At 39.7% G+C, this 23846-nt stretch overlaps 1 protein-coding gene across 7 annotated transcripts in view; it reads left to right on the top strand.

Annotated features, from left to right (window-relative positions):
- The first annotated feature begins 4 nt into the window (after positions 1 to 4).
- Positions 5 to 23846, top strand: part of pou6f2 (POU class 6 homeobox 2) — a 69757-nt gene continuing 45915 nt past the window's right edge. For 3 of the 7 annotated variants that reach the window (XM_020087745.2, XM_020087748.2, XM_020087739.2), the window contains exons 1-5: positions 5 to 74; positions 1240 to 1347; positions 3267 to 3334; positions 6203 to 6390; positions 20145 to 20242. In XM_020087745.2, coding sequence (XP_019943304.2) covers positions 1339 to 1347; positions 3267 to 3334; positions 6203 to 6390; positions 20145 to 20242 — 363 coding nt within the window. In that variant the 5' untranslated portion in view covers positions 5 to 74; positions 1240 to 1338. Of the gene's footprint in view, positions 75 to 103; positions 238 to 1239; positions 1348 to 1572; positions 1655 to 3266; positions 3335 to 4981; positions 5281 to 6202; positions 6391 to 20144; positions 20243 to 23846 lie in introns of those variants that run through there. The other 4 variants (XM_020087744.2, XM_020087743.2, XM_069512034.1 and 1 more) reach the window with 4 other exon arrangements.

Raw genomic sequence — 23846 nt, 5'->3', positions numbered from 1 at the left:
GCCGTGAGGCATTGTGGGTGTTGGAGTCTTCCCCCAACAGTTGATGTTGGAGAAATGGCGCTAATTAAGAACAGGTGAGGAAGTTTTGCTCGTTTTCTACCTTCATGTTTTAATTTAGCTTTAACTCTTCCACCTTTTAAAGAAGTTTTTGTTCGGTTTTAACTTTTCTAGAGTTTATTTTGTCTTCAACTGTTCGTGTTTTAGACATTTTAACGAGTCAAAACTTTGATATGAATGGTTAGCTTGTTTTTTTAACTGAACCACGACCTACGTCTTTACATCTCTACTGAGGTTTTATAATATAACAACTATTAACATCTCTGTAATAATAATAATAATGATAATTCACTTTATTTGTATAGCACCTTTCATACAAGAAATGCAGCTGAAACGGCTTTACATACAATATAGATAGAAATAAAAACGGGGATGTACATAATATAAAAATAAAAACCTGTTAGAATGTAATTCTTGTAAGAGAACAGATGTAAAGTCTCATAAGAACATGTTAAAATGACATTTATAAGAAAAGGAAATAATAAGAATTTATCAGCTACAGTTACTGTGTACTTTGCACATTTTAAATATAAAACATACAAGAAGCAGAAGGTTTATATTACTGACACATAAGCATCCATAATAATACTGAATTTAATTTAATAAAATATAATAAAACACTCACAGGGTAAATGTGCTGCATAATGAGCAGTTGTACCCTTAATGCTTTTAAATACAGTGCATTTTTGCTGGTAACATTTATTTAGGGAAAAAATGGCAGTTGTTTTTAAGATGCTATTGTCAAACACTACCGACAATGAAGTGTAATTTAGGCTTAATCTGTTACAGTTTAACCTTAAACTTTATTATAAATATAAACAAATACTATATATACTGATGCATAAACAACCATTCAGCACTTTAATGTTGCAGCAGATGGACTCATTTCTGACATCATACTAGTTTAAACTGATCATGTTATGTCTGCAAAATCTGTAAAGTTACGTGTGAAGCTGTCAGATAACTGTCATATGAAAAATGTTCCCCTCTAAAATGTAAAGTGGTTGACATATAAAATAGTAGAATATGCACTTTTCTGATGCAGTGCAGTATTTTAACAAATACCCGAGCACACAAAACACCTCTGCATTTACTGATGAAAAAATATAAAAAAATTGGTTAGTATGTCAGGGTGAAAGATCAAAACTGTAAAATCATTTTGGTTTATTTTTGTATTTCCAGACATTCCTGAACATGGAAACCAAAGGATCCCGCTGATATTGGTGAACTGTCCCTGTCCCTCCTCACTCTGCTGACAGCTGCTTGCCAGAGTCCAGATAAATGCCAAAGGTATGATTTGCCTCTTCTTTATTGAGATTGTCTCACACCCCCATCTTGCCTCATCCATCCTCAGGAGAATCCTAATGCACTGATACCAAGGGGGAATAATTTTTTTTTCTTTACAATCTACTTAGCAATGATTTATTGATTGTGGCTTCCACCCTCACAGAGAATTACGGATCCTTTTTGGGAAATCAGATTTTCACACCTTTCATGAATGTGTATGTGGCTCAGGTCTCCAGAGACGGTGTGAGGGGAAACTGACTTTGAGGAGCAGTGGTGTGTGAATCTCTGTGGTGTCACTCCTCTGCCAATGGTATGCCCAATGAATGGCACTGTGATTCTCTGTTGCTCTCCCCATTTCTCTCTATAGTTTTGCATTATTTATCTGTTGATAAATACATTGTATGAGTATGATTTTAATATGTTTTCATTCCCTTTCAAACCTGTCAAACACACAGTTTGCTCACTCTCATATCATAAGCATGCAGGAGCCCCTCTGCATTATAAGCATTTCATAGGAAAATAATAAAAACAACCCTTGCCCTCATAGGAGGAGTCAGATTAGTGCACTGAAAGCTTTGATGCTCCAGAATGTCAGCTCTGTGGATCGATCTAGCAAAAAAACACACACACACACACCTGACCAATCAGAGGCGTCTATCTGTTGTGGACCTGCTGGGCACTGTGGTTTACAAGCTTCAAAGAGCTCCTTTTAATACACTGCTTTGATAGCACCCAGCCTTCACTGACCCACCGACCATCCATTGGGGAGCATTTTAGCTTCAGTGGAGGAGAGGGATAACTGTTGATCATATTAATGAGTGTGGAGAAAGAAATCACTTCAAGTCTTTCTATCACTGGCCTGCTAATCTCAGAGAGAGAATACAGAGGAATTGTGTTACCACTAAAATTCATCTGTAAAATGCAGTAGGTTTGTGTTATTTGATTCACAGAAAATATTTAATGGGAGTAGACATTTCACACAATGTCGCATTAGTGAAATAGTCATTGTAATACATAGAAATCCTTTCATGAAGTGATGGAGAAACAGTTTGGTTAATAACCCTAAGGGGGAGACAAATCATCATCTACTATACTACGTTATCCACAATGGTCTTGGGATATTTTATTTCTTCTCACTCCAGCAATGGAAATACATTTTCATCTGATATCAGACTTTTCCATTTGTCAGTATCGCTGTTCTTGCATTACTCAGGTCATTAGAATTGCATTACAAGGAATACTAACCCATAAGGTACCAGCAGAAAAACATGAGCTAATGACAGTGTGAATTTATTTGAGTTTTAGGCTGCAGGTCACTTAGATCACTGATAATGGATTTAAAATAAAGTAGGCTGATTGCAGACAAGATAGGATTTATGTCACACTTGGAATACTTGGAATATTTGTTAGCTCATGAAGTCATAATAGCAGAAGCAACCACGTTGTCTGATGGATATAAAATCGTCAGGACTCTTTTGCCTAGATTATAAATCTCTATCTGTAATGGTCTAGGGTTACAGGTGTGCTCTGGAGGTCGCAGCACGCAATGGGCACAGGGCAGGGAGCATCCAGGACCAATGATCAGTAGCCCATCGGCTATTGTCTTAAGACGAATAAGCACCAGTGTAGACAGTGGATATTTGGACCAATGCATTTCGGTCAATGTATTCACATACAGCCTCTGTTTAGAGAGATATGTTTTGAATAAGTGTATTTTTACATTTAGAGTTCAAGTGTTCTTAAAAAGAACACAGACATCAAAACATCTTAGTATGTTGTATGGATTTAGGGCAAAGCTACACCATAGTTTATAATTATCTGCAATCCATTTTGAATTCTGCTTTAAATATCAGAGATTATTGTAAATAAGGTAAAACTATTCCGACAATTATGATGAGAACTGATCATATTTTTCTTTGTAGAAGAGTCTTGGAGTGCAGCGTGCCGGTTACAGGCTGAAACCCCTCACCGTCGCACTGGGACGGCTTCGGTAAGACCACTAGCTATTAGCATGGATATCTGATGACACTTGGGACTCTCTGCTAACCACTGATTCTCCTCATGCCACCAGTGGTGTTTGGTGAACGGAGGGTGGATGGGGGGTGAGATCAAGTGCTTTTTCTTGTTTCTGCAACCTGTTCTCTAGAGCTGTGGCTAGACTGAGTGAACAGAGAAGGAACAAGACAAATCTTCTTCCCTCATGTCTGCCCCCCACACACACATCCACATTCACCAACTCACAATAGCGTTTTAATCAGGGGTCCGAGGCCAACTTTAAAAAATGAAGATAATCCGTTTAACAGCCACTGCTTGGATCCAGTAATCTAATTTCTTATGGTAATTCTTAAAATATCCCCTTTTTATTGCAGATTTTTACAATAACATTACAGTTATCCCATTAGGTGTAATTATATTACTGCATGTGTTTAAATTAATAAACACACCCAATTTGGTGGCGTGATTGCAAATAGGCAAAACCAGCTGTTTTGAAATGAAGTAATTAACAGCTGCGTGAGATGGTGAGAGATCTGTTGCCCCCTTATCCTCGAGCCTCAGAGGCCAGGGGAAGATTAGAGCTCTGATCTCATTCCCAGCACTTGTTTGGAGTCTGTCAGGAAGAGAAATGCCAGCATTAGAGAGGTACCGCCACCCTCCTGATATGATGAAATAAGGAGAAAAGGGGAAAGGGAAAAAGATGGAGGGATGGACAGAAAGGACAGTGCCCTCCTCTGAAGTGTCAGGAGCTTGTTTATTCTATTTTTCATCGTAGCTGCCGGGGCAAAGATTCCCATTTTTCCTTTATTTTTTCCCTCCACCCACTAACAAAAACCACAGCTCTCATTTTTTATAGGTCTTGCAAACTCTCATGCCCCAGTGAAAATTACATTGTGAAACGGCAGAAATTTCAGGGTTGCCTGTGCTCTACGCTGTCCCTCTGAGCTTTCAAACAGTCAACAGACTGTGAAGAATAAATAATAAAAAACTATTGATTATTTTGATGACTGCAAGATTCAATTAGGTATTAATTTTGCCCTCCAGTGGACCTATCAAGCAACTCAAAGGAGAGGAGGCAGGCGGTGGGGGTGGACCCAAATGCATGCAGAGTGTGGCCAGGCTCAGACAGAGGGGAAAATGTGTTTACCTCGGCGGGCAGAGAGGTGCATTGATGCGCAGTGTCCCACATTTAAGTGCTCCACAAATGAAGCCCTGATGACTAGTGACATTGTTACCGGAGATATGAGTATTGACCAGCCAGCTCCCGTTTATAACGACAGCTTAAACTATTTCTATTGATTAACATTTTCATAGATTATCATGTGTCATATCAAAGAAGGCTGATTCCTGTGATGAGCACATTAAAAAGGCCCCTCTGGGCAGGAACTCATCGACCACCCTGATAGAATCGTGTGTGGGGCTGTGTATATGTGGGGTATTGATGGGTGCAGGGGTAAGACACCCTCCTTTTTCCTCTTTGTGCCCATATGTGCTGGTCACCCGTCCTTTGCTGAGACATATTTAGGTTGGACTTGATTCATAAATAAGGAAGAGGGCCGTGGTCCCTGCTGCTGTGTGTCTGTGTCTCGGAGCCTGAGGTGGGGTGAACACTGTCTGAGGAGCTCTCCAGTCACAAGACACAAGGGGGAAGAGACAGAGGGAGGGAAAGAGAGATTGAACGTGTGTGAGACGGAGAGAGAGCGGGAGGGAGGAGGTGACATTTCCTGTACTTGTCCTAGGAAGCAACCTCAGGCTTGAACCTGTGGTGGCCATTCAGATACATGCAGGTTGAGGAGGCTGCTTCTGGTTCAGTATAAAGCACGATGTACTAGCAGGTCTCTGCACTGTGGTGGTATGTTTTAGCTGCTGTTTGACTGACTTCAACATTTGGACTTTCTGAAAACTATTTTTTCTTCTCTTTTCTTCAGGAGCTTTCTTTAGGTAAGAGCAGATTTCCATGCGGCTTTTGAGAAACTTTCTGTTTAGTGTTGTACAAACCAAAGCCTGTATACTGTATTTTATTCATTGTGTTCAAGTTGTGGCTCTTTTTAGAGATAAACAATAATTCAACAAAAGCATTTAAACCTATAATGTCATTGAGAAAACAATGTTTTTTATATTTAAAATATACAAATGTACTTTTCTGAATTTACTTTTTTCCAAGATGCTCAGACAGATGATTCTCTAATCATGTTGTGTAGTTGCTGTTTTATTCTTGTTTCTAAGTGCGGAAAAAATGAAAGTAATTGGGAGAAAAATTTGGGAACATCAATGACTTCATCTCTTGTTTAAATCAGGCCTTAAGTTCACGTTGCATCACTCGCTGATGCAAGATGTCACCGTTAATCACAGTTTGTGTCCCCAGCTATGTGAAAATTGGTATAATTGCTGGTGTATATTTTTTGCTTATATCTACCTTTTTAGATGTAGAATTAGATTGATTTGGTTTATTTAATCGACACGCAGCCAAGACCACTGTAGACCACTGTCAGCTTAGTGTTTGCTGGAGATGAGGCACATGTCAGGTAGTAATGAGCCCTTGGAGATGAATGTATCACCGTTTTAGGACTACAGGGTATAATGGTGAAGCCACGCGATCTGTAACAGTTCTTCACCAGGCAGCAGCCGGCAGTATCAGCGGGGTAGCACCAGCCTCAGATAAAAGAGAGAACTGGAGAGGGAGGGAGCAGGAGAGAGAGGGAGAGTGATGAGTGAGCGATAGAGAGGAGAAGCTGGGTGTAGAGAGGGAGAGAGAGAGAGTGAGTGGAGACACAGAGAAGGAGCCGGTGAGGGTGAGACGCTGAAGCAGATCTAACCAGCGGTGCTTTTTTTTCTCCTCCCTGTTTCCCACCTGGGCTCCCAGCTCCCTCCAGGATCCGATGATTACAGGGCAGCTGAGCAAGCCGCTGCTCTCCCTGCGCAGCAACATGAGCGCGGCAGAACTCCGGGCGGATGACAAAGCGGCCACCCCAGACAGCGAGCTGAACGACGAGCCCCTGCTCCTGCCCTCCGAGGCCACGGACAGAGAGGGCACTCCCACCAAGCTTTACGGTAAGTCGGCTTCCACCTTCCGTCCATCCCTTGCTCTTTTGCAAAAGCTACTTGATGAGATCTGGCTCAGGCAGAAGCAAGATGAAACCTGAAGGCTTCCAGTCCTGGGACAGGTGTTAGCAGCGTCAGACAACAAACTAAGTTTAAGTTCAGTGAGCAAGTTAGTGTCAGGCTCTTGTAGTTAGTGAAATTGTATTATAAGTCATTTTTGTATGTTAAGATGTTTTGTGCATCATATTTTGTCTGCAGAGGACTGTCTCTGTCAGATTAGTGTAATGACTTTACAAGAGGTAACCGAACTGCAGAAATGTTCTTTATGGAAATTCTGTACATATTTATCACTGATATAAAAAACACTACTAATAAGTATTAATGGATCAAGTTGGTGTTGCCTTACTATGACTTTCCTTAAGATAACATTTTTTTAAAAGTTTAACTGACCTGTAAAAATAAGATATTACGTGTCAGGATATTTTACCTCAAACCCACTTTCATTGCCCTGGTGATTTTTGGAAATATGCACTTTTTAAAATAGAATCAATTGCTATATCTGCTATTTAAACATTAATAGAATTTAAAGTAAACTATTGAGATAAATAACAACTTTATTCTCTGTGAAATTAAAACCTCAACTTGACAGCAAATATATTTATCATTGGTACATCACATATAATGTTATTGTTTCTAGATTAATGTTGAGTTTTCTGTGTTATATATTCACTTCATTCAATTATTTTGAATCTTTTGGTTTCTTCACTTGCAAAATGATCTTAAAAAATAGCCAATTTCTACATCAGCATGCCTCATTATTTCTGCACTTTATCTCATTAACTGAATGTTCACACTCTATTTTGGTTGTGTCTATAGAGGACTGTGTTTACCTTTTCTTATCATGAGCTGCTTCAGTCATGGACTAATTGAATCACTGCCTCCTTATGAATCAATAAGCATAATGATATAAATTACCATTTAGCACATTTTCAAATTATTCACTATAATGAGAAAGCTAATGTAGCCCTAAATCTCCTGTAGTCCCAGCTTGATTTCATTAGAGACACTTAAATAATTAAATTAAGAAATAATTACAAACTAAATATATGTGCTAATATATATTATTAAATTGTAATGTCCAGTAACAGCAGATTTTAGGGATCAGTTATTTAAGAAAGCAGGAAGATTTTAAATGTGATGTTTATATTTAATTTCAAGGAAATTACATGCCCCCATCTTTCATTCCCTTAGCAAATTATTTTTGTTTGGTTAATTTAAGTTGAAGGTTTGTTAGAGAACAGTCCAGGACTGCAGAAACAAATGATGCACTTTACATATTTTCACAATTTCCACTTCTCAATTGTATTTATTATGTTATTTTTATATGGATGCAAAATGCGAAGCGAAAGAAATCCTTCTTCCATGGCTTAAGAAGTAGTTTTTTTGAATAATTTTACAAACTACTGTTTCCTCTTGTGACTGCCTGTTTTTCCATTTTTTAAATTTAAACTGTGCGTGTATGTGTGTGTGTGAACGTGCATGCTTCAGTGCATTTGTGTATGAGAGATTTTGGCATGTAATTGATTTATTGCTGGCTATGAATTTGTACTGCTAACAGTCCATATTTATCTTTTTTAAATTATTTTAATAAAAGATTCTGATGGAATATCAGTATGTATGAATTTCTATCTGAACCTTCAGTGTGTGTGTGTGTGTGTGTGTGTGTGTGTGTATGTGTGTGTGTGTGTGTATTTCCTGGGAAGTGGCAGGGAGTATAGTTTAATAGCGCCAACTGAAAGAAAAAAGTGCCAATGGACTCAGCTTGCCAAGCATTTGTGAACAAAATAAAATAAGAATTTGGAGGAGGGACAGCCAAACATTACTCTCAAACCTAATCAGTGAGAGTTCAGCTGTCTTTTAAATCCTTGTTTAAAGAATAACGTGAAGCTAGAGGCTTCTAAACAAGGACTGGCTACTGCAGGATTTGTCTCAGAAGCATTGCAATTTGGTTTAATAAGCATCAAGTCTCTCCCTCTTTCTTCCTCTCTGATCAGTCTCTGACTCCTGCTTCTCTATTGATTGCATCTTGCTTCTTTTTCCCTTGTGCACGTTCACTTATATATGTATGTATTTATATTTTAAGAAATTTCAAACCTTTTGATGATGATAAATATGAAAGTCATTCATAATTTCTAAAACATATTTGTGTAACCACAAGACAAAGTCTGGGTTTTTTGCCCATTTTTCACCTGCTGATGGCTCTTGTCATACTGCATGTGACTGGACAGAGCTGCTCCAGTGAAAGTTGTGAATTTTTTAGGGGATGGTTTCTCTTTGCCCGGTGGCACAGCCCACAGCGGTAGGTTTGGTTTGGGGAAGCGTTGCCAAATGACCTGTCAGAAGAGAGAGAGTCAGGGACCCGTGAGGAGACATGGCACCGTCGTGTCTTGTGCTGGGAGAGATGGGGAGGAAGAGTGAGTGGGAGAAGGTTGTTTGAAGAAGAGGCTCTTTGCATCTTTTGGTACTTTCACCTGAAATTCTGATAGAATAGTGAAAAAGTTGTGGTGATGGTGACACCTTGTTCAGGGCGATTGTGACAGGTCTATTTTGTTATGTATTAAGTTGAAGTTTGAATTAAAGTTTAGGAGATTTTTACACTTCTTAGTGGTGTTGATGGATTATATCACCCTCTTTGAGTCAGGTGTATGAAGCTCTTTCAATACCAAGTGAGCGTGAAAGATGTGGCTTTAAGGTTTCTTGAAAAGCTGACATATTGAAAACATTAAGAAGTAATGCATATGAGGTTATTTAACCGTTTTAATAGCTGAATGGTTTCCAAAACAAACATGCAAACAATGATTTAATGTTTTTAATTATTTCAGTCACATTTGCTTATATTTGTGTTTTTCATTAAACTCTCGTTTTTGCAAGAAAGATCATGAGTTTCGCGATGATTTCACCATGATTTTATGAATGTGAATGACCCTGAACTGAGCCTTTAAACTAGGCCTTAGATTATTCAGTGGCTTTCTTTATGTGGTTCTGCACAGAGCAGAGGCCACAATATTAAGATTTTTCCTCTTTACATGCAGTGCAGTGAAGAGCAATTCTGTCAGAGATTTTGCAGCCTTCAGGTCGCAAAATCTCTCTGACAGAATGCTCCAATGTCATGATTGACAGACATGCTTGTCAAAAAAAGCATAAAGCAACAGTCACAAGGCAATGCAAATCATGCTCAGACTTAATTTGCTCCTGTTGAATGCAAGTATTGGTAATAATGTGGTCGGAATTGACACCTAACACGCATGCATAGCTGCTGGAAAGTCTTCTACTGACGACAACCTACAGCTGAAGAGTTATAGACGTTATAGAGTTGTGCAGTGCCTTATTCGGTGGGGATTCTTTGACAACAGGTGTGATAAATCTACCGTAGTGAATTTTCTGGCAGTTGACATCTACGTCTAACAATAAATGGTACGATTAGATGTGTCATATACTGTTTTCATATTCAATGAACCGACAACAACCTTTTATCTGTGTACACAACTGAAGTATAATTTTAGTTTTGGTTCTTGACTACCATCTACAAGTTTGTGCAAGTACGAGAAGAAGTCGGGAGACAATGACAGTAGCGGTCATGTTTGTCTACAGTAAACTGTCCACCTTCTACACCCATCACATGCTTACTGCAGTGGTGAAAGGGTCGTTCTCCTCCTAAAAGCTTGCCTGTGCAAATAGTCTTCCACTTCACCTAACAGGGGCTACAAGGCACCACAAACATCCTGCCGCCTTGTATTTATTCCAAGTAGAAGTGGACATTAGGTGGGAAAGCTGTGGTTAGTAGGGCAAGCAATTTTTTTCTCCAACGGACGAGATGGTGTTGGAAGCGTACAGTTTCTGTCTTCTCTTCTCAAGCAAATCTCCCCCTTTCAGACATCAACAGACAAGATAATAAGACACTCAGAGCACAATTCCGTATTATATTCAGCAACCAAAGGCTCATCTCTTGTCAGTTTGCATTTACTCTTCCAAGGATGTGACGCTTCTATCATCATGCTGTCAAAGAGAGCCCGGCTGGAACGACAGGAGCACTCATTTCATACACTTACTGTCTACATGAAATGGTCTGCACTTACACGGATCCTGCCAAAATGGTGGAACATTTTCAGAAAGGTCACCTAGAGATCCCCCCTCCCCAAAAGAGCAAAATGAATCTTTAATTGATTCCTGGTATTGGTGGTCATTCACAACAAGAGGTCCAACCTGAATGCACATGTGTTGTATGGCTGTAACTCAGTTTTAGTTTTTTACAAGCTTCACCTACTCGGAGATCATCCATTGGATTAGTAAAATTAGTTTAAGTCAACATTTCACCCACATAGGACAGTCTTTACCATGGAGTCTATTTAGACTTATATCATTAGAAAAGTTGCACTTCATGTGCTTAAATGTATAAGTTTGAACAATTTTACAAGACAGATGTTTCATCAACCTTTTTATATTTAGTATTTCTCTAAGTGGTAACTCAATGATGTTTCGTAATCAAAAATGTTTCATCATCAAAAATGAAAACTACTGGTCAACAGTAGTGAGACAGTTTTCAGGAATAACTGGAAAACTTCAAAGTTAAAGGGGAATTCAGGTATTTTTCAACTTGGTCCCTTTGTATAAAGTGTGGGTGTGTGCATGAATGATACCTAAAAAACATTTGGAATCGGTCCAGTCTCCGCCAGCAACCGCGAAACGGTGACAGTAGCTAAAGTGTTATATTTTGGGAAAACTGCGACAATCCATGAAGTGTCCATTATGTTCACCAATAAAAGGCTCAAACTTTTATTCAGCAGCTTGGTTCACATTTTACATCTACATAAGCCAGTTTGACTTTGATTGACCTGGTTGGATGCTATTGATGAAAATTATGTAGTGATAATTACAATTATTGATATTGTTTTATTGCCAAACCTTAATTTCTCCTAAATTACGTAATGCATACTCAATATTATTAATATATAGTGTAGGTAGGGGACAAAACTAATAGGTTTCGTGCAGAATTCTCTTTTGCACTTATTTCCACGACACACACGTACACACGACACACAAAGAGAAACGCACACACATTGCTGGAGGCATGAGTTCTTATTATTTTTGTGTAATCAGCTTAGTGAGCTGGATACATGGTGGGACAGGCTGCTTGCTGATGCAAAGAGCCTCGTAATGTTGTGCACTGAGGTTAAGTAATAAAGTGGCGCAAACCCAGTGCTGAATTGGCCTCGCTGAGTAAATAAGTAGGGGATAAAGGAGACTGTGGGGGAACAGGTCTGTCCGCAGGAGGTGGATCTCATTATGGGGATTTCTGCTGTCTGAAAAAACTTGAAAACCAGCTTAATGCATGCCTGTAAAGCAGGTGTAATATGCTGGCTAATGTGCCCACCGTGGCCCTGGCGACAGCAACACAAACACAATCACCACATGGCATGAAGGACAGGGAGAGAACATGAGGCAGACTTCTCATTTTCAGCAGCAGCTAAAGGTCGTCAGGTTTTTACAGAAGCTTTGTTATGCAGGAATGACTTTCACGAACAAGTTCAACTTCAATGCAGTTGACAATGTCATTTTCCCGGTTGTTTTTATATGTAAAGTGAAAAAGATTTGATTTGCCTTGACTAGGAAGTAATCCACATTAGAAGTTGTGTAGGTGGACAGCTGTGGAGAAAATAAATTGAATTTCGATATGCATTTACTTAAGTTTTGCACTTTCTTTAAGTTGGGAAATCATTTTCAGAAAAAAAAAACACGTTGTGTAGTATGCGCTCCATAACCAATATCAATAAGCCTTTCATGTAGAGCTAACAAAGAGGCATCACATCTCCTGGCACAGCCACGGTTGGTGTTGTTGAGATGTAATTGAAGCTGCTGGGGTCACATTTTCGGAATAGAAATTACATTCTTGTCTTTGACTTGTGTGGCGTGAACCAGAGATGCATCCCACAGCCCTTGTGTCCTTCACAAGCCTTTATTATTTATAACACTCGCTCTTTGAGCAATGACCAGTACTAATGCATAACCTTCTGTCCTTCTGGCTGATTCGCTTCCTTTGAAACCAAAGATTGAGGCAGGAGAAGTGGGTGTATGGTGGATGAGGCAGGGGTGTGGGCGGGCGGAAGGGGGGGGGTGCTAGTATAGGGCAGTGGAGATCCAGGCTATCGAGAAGTTATTATGTTTTTTTCCCTTTATATCTGAGGATGTGGAATAACACTGTGATGCTTCTTTTCTCCAGAACAGAGTTATGGGCTTCAAAGCAATACTATTTCCTGACGTCCCTCCTTCCACTATTTGTCTGCTCCACCTGAATAATGTGCTGGGAGGGGAGGAGAGGGGGAGGACAGGGTGGGGTGTCTTTTAGCTACATGATGATTTGCTTGTTTCCACCTGTACCCACTCACTTCCTGTAAATATCACCGCTACAGGGAATACAGTAACTACTACAGGACTTTCTCCAGATAAACTCATTTCTAGGTAAAGTCCGTTTAGCTCGGGTTCAGTGGAGGTGAGATATACTCTTGCACAGCCCGTATCACCTGATGTTATCCTATAGTGATTGAGCCTGTGCTGCGGCGCTGCTGTGATCCATTGTTATTATACCTCCATGACAGAGGAAGTGGGTGAGGAGGAGGGGGGGAGAGGAGGTTTCGAGGGGCAAGGGGTAGAAAGTGGGACATAGACAGCATTAGTGTCGGATAGCCTGGGGGGCCCAGGCTGATGTGTCAGGCATGACATGTGGGTGTCTAGCCCCCCACGCATACACACTCACACATATACTGGAACATACACACTGTGTTCTGGACTGCCCTCACACCCCACTGGCTACTTCTAGCCAGTTGACCAGATGCAAAGAAAGATGGACAGATATTTAAAAAAAGGATGCTGTTTTAGTTTGAAGATGCAGATATTGTCAATTCAATAAAATGACAGAAAATAGTGAAAAATGCCCGTCACAACTTCCCGGAACCTAAAGTGCCATTTTTCAATTTGCCAAATTTGTTGAATAGCTTTCAACTTAAAATAAAAATATTAAATTCACAAGAAAAGCAGCAGATACTATCATTTTAGAGGCTTTATTATTATTGCTGGTTAAATGACATAGTTGTCAAATTTCATGTAATTTTCTATTCGAGGATATTATGGAATTTGAACTTGTCCTTCTTTCTTTGCAATAGGTCTGCAAGTCATTGTAGAATTTTCATTTTCTACTAATCTGCAAATGATTTCCTCAATTAATACTTTCATCTTTTGCTGAATAGATGAAATATATACCTAACTATTTCACAAAGTCCCAGGTTCAAATTTCTTCTTTTGCGCTAATTAACAGTCCAAAGTCCCAATATTTTAACTTGATATGATATAAAACAGGAAAAAGCTGTAAATCTTTAGTAGTTATGAATTTTTATATTTTCTTCTATTTCAATTGTTTTCAACTCTAATCATAACAGCTTTATGTTTATACACAGGCAAAGTGGAGAGGTATGCTGGAGTTAAAGAAAGGCCTTTCTTCAGCACAGGGTTGCAGGGTGCAGGCAGCAGAATCCTATTTACAGCAAATATCATTTAAGAGCAGGAACAATAGTGAACCAAGCTCCTCCTAAAAGGCTTACAGCGCTCTAAAAGTAGTCTTCATCTCAGCGTCCTTCCTTCGCTGATGGCCATAAAAGGATGAAGAATAATTTGGATTATTATTTACCTCTTTCCTCCCTGAGCTAATCAGGTTGACATTGCTTTGGGAATGAGGAGGATGCTCCGTAACAGATGTGCTCATGTGCAAAGTGTCCCAAGTCCCCCGTGAGGATGCAACACAAAAGCCCTTTTCTCTCCTCATTTCCCTCCCTCCTCCTTCTCTTTCCTTCTCCACCATCCTCTCTCCATCACACCATCTCTCCTTCTTGACCTTTGAAATGAGCATTGCCTCTTCTCACCAATTTACCTCCCTCTGGTCCCTCTTGTGCTTCTGCGGCTTCCATCTCCACTCCAGTATCAAGGGAGAGACAGGTAAGAGCTGGAGCGGAGCACTCTCATGTCAGAGAGCCTTTTGGTGAAGACCTGTGGCCACGAGTGAGAGCATAAGTGTTGGAGCACAGGGCCCTTTACAGTTTTAAGCATTTTTTGCATGCAGATTATCCATCCACCCATTCATCAGAACCTGTTGGGAGTTACTTGTGCAGTGTACTATTTTATGTTGTTTACATTTAAAGCCTGTCTTTGGAGACATCTATTACTCAGAGGCATCCATTTCCTCTCAGGTTGTCCTTCTTCTGTCCTTCTCTTCCTCTCCCCCTCCTAGCAATCACCTCAGAAACAGTCAGAGAAAGAACTGCTGAGGTGTAAAATCCTTTCTGTTCGGCACACTCCATGGCACCACCTCCTATGTAATTCCTTAACTCCACAATTCCACGTTGTGCCAGAATAATGAATGACAGTGATATTTCCCCCTCCCCTCTAAGGTCTACACCCTCGAGCAATGAGGAATCAGGCTTAATGTCGGAGGCCCAGAGAGATGATGGTGCCCTCTTTCCCTCTTGCCCCTGCGCTGGGCTCTTAATTAAGGAAATGACAGCTCTCCGAGCAGAAGCAGTAGCCATAATGTAGCTAATAGTGTTACAGGCGGCCACTCAAAAGTCGGTCTCTGGCGATTTTCTATCCCCACAAACACTATTGACCTATTCCTAGCAGCTTCTCCACCCCAGCCTCTAAACAGAGTATTACTTCCCTGTGGGTCCAGAGGGAGCCATCTAACTAAGAGCACCTGGAGTTATTGGCAGCAGATTATGCCCTGTGTTATTGTTGAGGGCTTTGGTGGGAGTAATGAAACACTGAGCTAAATCACTGGTGATTTTGACTCTCTTGCATTCTACAAGGAGTTAAGTAAATCACTATAAACCCCACACTGTATATGATAGGCTGCACACTGTGTGGACTTTATTCCAGGCTTCTTTAGATGGAGAAATAAAAGTTAGATGATCTGTCACACTACGTGTTTGCCTCCCACAGCTCTTTCTACAATGCCAAATGAACTTTACATGTAGTATCAACAAAATCAATGGTCAAACAATCTGGGACAGTTGGTTGTGTATTGATGGAATTAAAGCGTCTGTATGATGTGGATTTTTGTTTATCTGGGTCTATTCTGTTTTGCTCCAACAGCGTACACATCTCCGTCCAGCATCAACACTCTTTTTCAACCACACAACACAATGCAAAAACTGTAATGAATATAATATTGTTGAGCAGGGTTTTGCACTGCAATTGTCACAACTGTGATAAATACACTTAGAATAAGGAATAAGAAAATAATCAACTTATAATCTTCTTCTTTAGTTAAACATGAAATTATTTAACCATGGATTGCATTTCAGCCGCAAAATGATTGACAATATCTCAATAGCAAACACATGCACTCAGCCAGACATTTTCAAAAGGACCATTATAAAAATGGGGGTTGGCTGTTCATTCTGAAATGGCTGAATCGTTGCCAGGCCTCTTTCGCACATTTGACAACTTACATAATGCATTTCCACTAAAATAGCTTAAGTGTTCAAGCTTCTTTTATGGACAAAAATTGATTCATAAATGCATTGAGGCGAAAGCTAACATGAACACAAAGCTTTCAATAACACCCATTTTATTCAGACTGTCAATGTAAGAAGCGGTTGCATTAGACAAGGTGGCATGCTGATTGCTTTATGAAATCCAGGCTAATTGTTTTGTGGTGCAGTCCTTGGGGCACCCTGCATTAAGACAGGCCCAATGAAGTCAAATAAATATAGCTCTTTGCCCCCCTCCCTACCTCGATAAACACACACACAAAGCGCAGAGAGGCTCTCTCAGCCTTGTGTGGCATTGAAAGTCACTCTCCAGTGGCCACTTTGTTGATCAATGAAAGAGAATTTATATAGTGGTGGATATTGGCAATATTTCATGACATAAGTCACTTTGAATTGCACCCTGTGCCCTGAGATACATATGATTATTTCACTTACATTGACAATTGTTTCCACTGTTAGTATTCATGTCACCGTCAGCATGCGTTGGACTCAAGATGTGTTTAATTTAATTAAACTGATTGTCTTTCCTGAAGTCAAGGCTGTGAAAAACACACTGAATGTGTGTATATTTTAGGGCTAAAGAGTGGTTTTGTATGGATCCGAATGGATATGTGATTTAAGGACACTTGTGTTGTTAAAGAAGCAATTCAATTGCTCAGAAATTCAAAAAAAGAGATAAAGCCTGAACGTCCTTGATAAATGTAAAGCTATGTTGAATGTGCGTCGCCTGTTCTTTCATCCATTTGGCCCGAGCTTTCATCTCTCCTCACATCAATACGTCCATTCATTCCATTTTATTCATCGTGTGACCTGCGTATAATCACGGCATCAAAGGGGTTTCTTCTTTCTAAAGGTCCGATCAAGATATTTTCTCTGCCCCCCATCTACAGTGCTAATATTCATCTGTAAATCCACTTAAGAGTGATTCACATTAGATAGGTAGATTTTCAAAGAAAGGTAAAGCAAAACAAGTACAAAGACTCAAGTAATAAAAAAAAGAATTGAAGATTTACTCCCTGGGTATTTCCCGTCAGCCATTTAATTTAGTTAAAGAAATTACACAAATCCTTTGGGTGAAGATGTGCATGTGTATTTATTTATTATTGATTTTTTCCCCTGCGATAAACGTGTTAACGTTACAGATATTTGCAAGGGGGATGAAGCTTTCTAAGTTATTGTGAAATGCTGCAATAAAAAGCATCAAGAAATCGTTATTCAGTAAGTCTCCCCACTGTGTTGATCAGATAAAATACATTATTCACGACCAATATCTTAACTACAGTCATGAGCCATACTGTTTGAAGCTGTGAAGTCTTTCATTGTAGTTTGGAATCTTAAATTAGCTAATTGGCTTTGTCATGATGATAATTTGATAATCCACTGTCATAAAAGTTGCTCAGTAGCACTTCTGCCTTTATTATAATAATCACAGTGTTGCAGCTGAATTCATTTGAGATGGTTGAAAAGTTTTTTGATGCTACAACTAAAAAACTGAAGGAAAGAAATTAATTTGATAAGGACTGAAGTGAGAATTATCTGATGAGAGACAATACCTCCAATCAAGTCCAGTAAAATAATGTGTGGCCCCATAATAAATGTGAAATTATACAGTAGATTATAATGCTATTGTACTTTATCTGTAGCTTTATATCGACTCAGCCGCAAAGTCGTCCCTGTATGTTCAGATTGATCTTAATTCCACAAACTGAGTGCACAGGGTGGGGCTGTGCACAGCATGATCCATAATGGGTGAAATAATTGGTGAAAAGAGACTGGCTTGTCAAAATATTCATTGCGTTGAGCGGCTGATAAGCGAGAGGATGTGGACCTTCATCGAGGAGCAGGGCCAGCCAGCCAGAGGTAGAAACCAGCTAGAAAAGCAGGCTCCCCCTTGGGCTTTCACATCAACCATCAAATGCTTGAGGTTCATTTGTTAGGTCATGCCATTCACCAATTATTTGGATTTTATGTAAAGATGAAATGATTTTACTTGGCGGAGGCGAGTTTAAAATGTAATACATAAATATACTTGACAGGCAATGAGATCTTGCTGCTGAGGCTACTCAATAGTGCTCTTTGTATGAAGCTTTTATAACAGGGCTAGAAAACCACTGCATGCCTTGTATGTTTCACAAAAAGAAAAAAAAAATACATTTAAATCAGATTTCTATTCTTAATTTAAAAGCTGAGATATTCCATTTAAGAAAATGTATCTTCTAGTTGAAAAGTGATTACATCTTTTACATTTATTGCCAACATTGTGTAGTTATTGAAGTTGTGTGGCCTTTAAACACATTTCCACGCGGTTAGCTTTACTTCCTCTTCAAAATCCTCTTTATTCAAGGTTAACGCTAATTCATGAAGGAGACAGTACATTTAAAAAGATGTTTATGAAGCTTTTGTGAGAGGTTTGTATCACACATAAAAAGCAGCCTTGTGCTTATTCCATTACAGATGGCATGTCACCTTTTTATAAAATGATCATTGTGATGTTTTCAAAATAAGTTGATTTTTCGATTTATTGGCCTTAAATTGGCTGAGTGACTACAATGACTTTGAGTCATCTCCAGTTGAACCAGGCGTTTAAAGCCAAAATAAGAAGAAATAGAAGCATTAAAGTGTTTTTGGTGGTAACAGAAAAATAAAGCTTGATTCACCACATTGTTGCAGTTCCTCAGTTCAATGATCTGTATATTTACTCAAGATGACACTGTGATTCAGCAAAAATCATGAAAATCTGTTGAAATATTTGCGAATAAATAAGTAAACACAAAAAAAACACTGATTCAGTTCACTTCAACGGGACTGTGTGGATGTTGTTTGTCCAGATTTTATTCCATTGGCTTTGCAACACAAGCGATCCAACCACTGATCTGATTGGTTCATGGACGTACATTACAAGACTTCCAGGCGCGGGTGCATGTTAGTGCATGTGAGTCATCTTCACATCACAGTGCTGTTGAAAGAGAAACACATGCAGCTACACCTTTATTTTGTAGATGCTATGGGCTGCACAGTTATGGATGCTAGCCATGCTAACTAGCAGATAGCCGCAATGGTTGCAAGAGTGAGTGCATCCGCGAAATACAATTTACAGGAACACAAACTGCGAATGAGTTTGCGTCAGATCCATTTTACATATTTTGAAGCATGTAACCATTTCAACTGTTTTTTCAACTCTTTTATTTGAAGTCGTAGAAATAGATGCATCTTTGCTTTGTGTCAATTTGTTATTGAGTGTACTGGACAAATAATTTCAATCAAAATTTGAGCGATAAAAATCAACTTCAGGTTTACTGTAGTAGTTTTTTCACAAGGCTATTTTTCAGGTTCAAGCTTTCATACATTTTTGCTTTACTAATATTTATGTGCTCTACATACAAATAAGTAGAAAATAATAGTCCATCTTTTAAGAAATCTGAAAGTATATTTTTTTCTTTTGTACAGTAATTTGGGAAAAGACACCCAAGTCTCATTTCCTTTTTTTGACTATTCTTTCTGCAAGATTGACTAAACTTTGCACTGCACAATTCTTTGTGTCAACAGTGAGGCACCATGAGCTCTTAATATCATTAAGGTCAAAGGGTGAGGGTCAAAACAGCCTCTTGGACCTTTTAGAGCAGCCCAGACTCAGTGCACTGCTGAGAGATTTGGTGAGATGATATCCAAGCGTTGGTGTCCTTTATTTTCCCTGCAGCCATCAGCAAGCTTATTATCATGTCCCTGTCTGCTTTGCTCCACTCTGCCCTCATAGCAAACAGGTCTAATTGTGTCTCGTAGCTGCAGGCTCAGAACAGAGGGGGGTTGGAGTGGGTTTAGATGAGTGATACTCAGTGATGTAAATGGCTGAATAATATGGCCCTGCGTTTGTGGTGGAGCTCTGTCTCTCAGCAGTAATCTAAGCCATCGGGGACGCGCCAGTATGCATCATCTCCCATCAATGAGCCTCTCCACTGGTTGGTAATTTGTTCTGTTCTGCAGCAGTTATTGATAAAACACTTAAATACAAATTCCCCTCTCAACCGCGTACAGCACTTTATTGTAATATCACAGCATGGACGGTATTGTGGGTTTATTTACTTACACTGGCTGTGTTGATCTAAGGTCTAATCTTTTATTTCTCCTTTTTTTTCTGCTTTTCAACGTGGATCTCTGTTGCTCTCTCAGGAGTTCGCGACGGCTCGGTCCAGTCTGATGCAAGCAGCAGTCCGTCAGAGCAGAGTCAGCTAGGCCAGTCTCATCCGGGATACCCAATGGGTCCACAGGTGAGTGAGACGATACACTGAACTCAAACTTTCCACACTATGTATGTATGATCAGTGCTAATGTTTGATTAACCTTTTTTAATTTAATTCTCAACACTGACATTGGAATTAATGTCTTCACAACTCATACTACTCTTTTTCTTACATGATCATTTCTGCACAAAAAATCAGCAGTCAGAGTAATTCAAAAGATCAATGACCAACTCAGATCTCTTAATCGTGTTATGTTTAGTCTGACAGAAAGATGTTGGTGTTTGCATGAATTTAAATAATCAACTCACTGTGTATTGAACAACAGTGAGTGAAACATAACATATAACACCTTCACTGAAGGCTACAGCAAGAATCCTTTGCAGCTAAAAGTGAAATTATAACATCATTCAACATCACACATCATCTTCAAATGTAATTGAGCTGTGGCACTAATGAGACAACAATGCAGGCCTTGTCATAACAAGCAGAGGAGCAAAGAGCCCGAGCCTGCAGCTCTGTTAATAGCTCAATCAGGCATTGTCCTATCTGATTGGATTTATTGGCCTGGTGGCTTGCCGATGTTTAATGAACATCTATCTCATTAGTGCTGCTCAATGTCAGCTCTCAACACGCTCACACACACGCACGCACATGCATGCACGTACACACACACAAACACACACACAGTGTCAGGTTCCCTCCATCCTCTTTAATAAGGCCATTCTCCCTGCACATAGTGTTACTCAATGACAGTCAATCCTCATCTGGGTAAACGAAAGAGGAAACATGAGAGGGAATCTCTTCACTTCTATTGGGTCGGTTTGCAGCGTGAGAAATCCCTGGTGAAAGAGTCAATCTGCTGCAAGTGGAGATAAAGAATGAGCTTAATTAAAAGCACTCTTCTGATTACATATACCCTGGCTTGTCAAAGCCACTGTTTTGGTAACAGATAAGAAATAAAAACAGAGAGGAAAGCATCTTGCGCAGGCAACAGTCAGAGTCTGAGCCTCAGCAGGCGGCTCTCAACAGTCACCATCTAATATATTAATGCTGTCAGTACAGTCTCTGTGAAGCTAACACTTTTCAGAAACAAAGGCGCTCCGCATGCCATACCCAATTCTCTTGTTCCAGGATCAATATGTTTTGATAGATTCTCGCTCCAGAGCCGGATATTGTTCGAACAACCATTATCCAATGGTAGTTTACCCAACATGAATCCACCTTCCTTCTGTTTCCCACTTGCAGTTAGGATGACAAAAGTCTGCTATCTGGGTGATTATGGGCAATTTCTCAGTGCCAGAGCTGCCAAGCAGATAGAATATCCTATTCTCCCCTGATGGGCAGAGAGGCTGGGTACCACATTCAGTCCAGAATGGGGCCGTTTCCCATCCAGAGCCCAACACACACCCAGTTTTTTGTGTCTGTGTGGCCCCTAGGAGACCACTTCTCAACACTCAGCTGTCAGGCCTGCCAAGCACTGTAAAGCAGCTTTCCAACAGCACCTATGGAGAGGAGGACTGAGAGCATCAGGCGAAAAGGCAGAAGGGGGAACTGCTTGTAAATCTAGATGAGTGATGCTGGCGATTCTTGGAGTGAACACTGGTTGTGTGGCTGCAGAGTTGAGTTAATTATGTTAATGCTAAATTTATTCTAATCTCTGATTTTGATGTGTGCATGTACAGTGTCTTCCCCCTCAGATAGAGATTATAATCACTTTAAAACTGGCACAACAAAAAGCCTAAAGACCGAGAGCTTGTGCATGCTTTTAAAAAAAAAATCTCCAAAGGGCTTTCTCTTGGCTGCAGCTGCCTGCTTCTCCAAAGCTGCCTGTAATGATAAATAAATCAGGACTACATCTGATAATTGTGGAGTTGTCTTTTTAATGTTATTCCCTTCTATGTGAGACAGTCTTTGCTGTCAAGCTTGGCAATCTCATTTTGTTTGGCTCAAAGATGAAATGTTCAAAGAGTGTCTTTGATTACACGCTGTTTCGATTCAAGATAAAATTTAGTTTAAAACAGAAGATTAAAAATATGACACTTGTAGCTAGCAAATGCGTCACTTTTGTTATTGTCCTTTGAGGATTCTTTGAGCCCCCAAATTATTAATTCATTTTTTTAAAAATGAATGCCAAATGTCCTTTTGAATGCTCTCAGAAGCGTCAGACATTGTCATTGGTTATGCACTGTTGTCGTGTATCAAAGCAAATGTTGAGAGTGACGAATCCTACACAATGTGTGTGATTACTCCTGCCACCAACAATCAACTATATGCTTTCTTTATTCCTTTAACAGCTGAGAAACACAAACAGGTATTCAGTCGTCTTTCAGTCCTGATATTTCTCCCTGAGATCTTTTCGTGCTTCGTGGCTTTAAACCCATGTGACCTCGTACCTCTTAAACTGTGATCGCATGTGTGTCGGAGTGGGTGCAGGCGTTCTGCACCATGCAGGGTTATCACAGTGACACGCCTGTCACCTAGGAGCACCAGGCTCGGGAGTATGGTGGGCTCTTCGCACCAGTCAGCCTGCTCTGCACCCTGTGCAGAACTGCAGACACACCATGCAAAACAGAAGCAGATAGCTGACAATTGGAGTTAAAGCCTCGTGAACTTAAGTCACTGTGGAGGAGTCAAAACAGCACTTGCCTTGCCACGTCTAAAGGCTGCTTTACTGTGGACACAACACATGCTGACAATGTACTTTTATTGGTTTTATTCCAAACAATTCAATTCAACATTTAAAGAGTAATTTTGTCGGATTTTGCAGCATCCTCTCTCGTGTAGCACCTGTGTAAATTCACTTTGACGTGCTCCAATGCAGACGTAATTTGAAAAAGGTTTCATGTGAATAAATGAAATTTAAGATGTCGCTCCTTGTGTATTCATGGAGATTTCAGCCATGGTACAAACACACTCCTGGCCCAAAGCTCTCAATGAAATATGTGTTCGTGTATTTCTAAACTCACTTCCTTAGAAAATGCATTTAAAGAAATCTACTGTGAAAAATATCTCAGAGCGATACTTCTGATAACATATCTTTTCCTCCATGGGTATGACTGCAGCGATTCCACTTTAACTAATATGAATGAATGGGTACATGAAGAGATGAGAGTGATGTGTTATATCCTTCATCAAAAGAGTAAAGTACTGGCACTTTTTTAATGCTACTGTGTATTTCAGGCACATTTCTGCGGGAAATGTTCAGCAGGATGAAACATGAATCGCTTTGCATGTCTGTGAAAGAAAAGTTCTCCGCTTTTTCACAAAGATTGGATTTGATCTCAGTCAGTGTGTTTTCACTCTCAGACTGAGACACAGCACAGAATTCAGCTGCAAACCAGCTACATTCATACACTCATCAGACATATATTCCTGTTGGTGACATCTGCTTCACTTGTCTCAACATCCTAGGTTATAAAATTGTGTATATTTGTCAGTCCATTGTGATTCTGTGTTTTTCTGAAGAAAATAAGTGTCAGGCAGCACACACAAGTACGACTTAGCAGTAATTCAACATTATCGTTAATGGATTTCAGACCTGAAATAAAAAAGTGTATAATGAATTATGGATACCTTTAATTTATTTACGATAAAAAGTGACTGTTGGGTTGTGTGTTCAAAAAGCGTGATG

Source organism: Paralichthys olivaceus, chromosome 17 (assembly GCF_024713975.1).
Source record: "Paralichthys olivaceus isolate ysfri-2021 chromosome 17, ASM2471397v2, whole genome shotgun sequence".
Lineage (NCBI taxonomy): Eukaryota > Metazoa > Chordata > Actinopteri > Pleuronectiformes > Paralichthyidae > Paralichthys > Paralichthys olivaceus.
The sequence above is the reverse complement of the archived record's forward strand: the minus strand, read 5'-3'. Positions and strand labels throughout refer to the sequence as shown.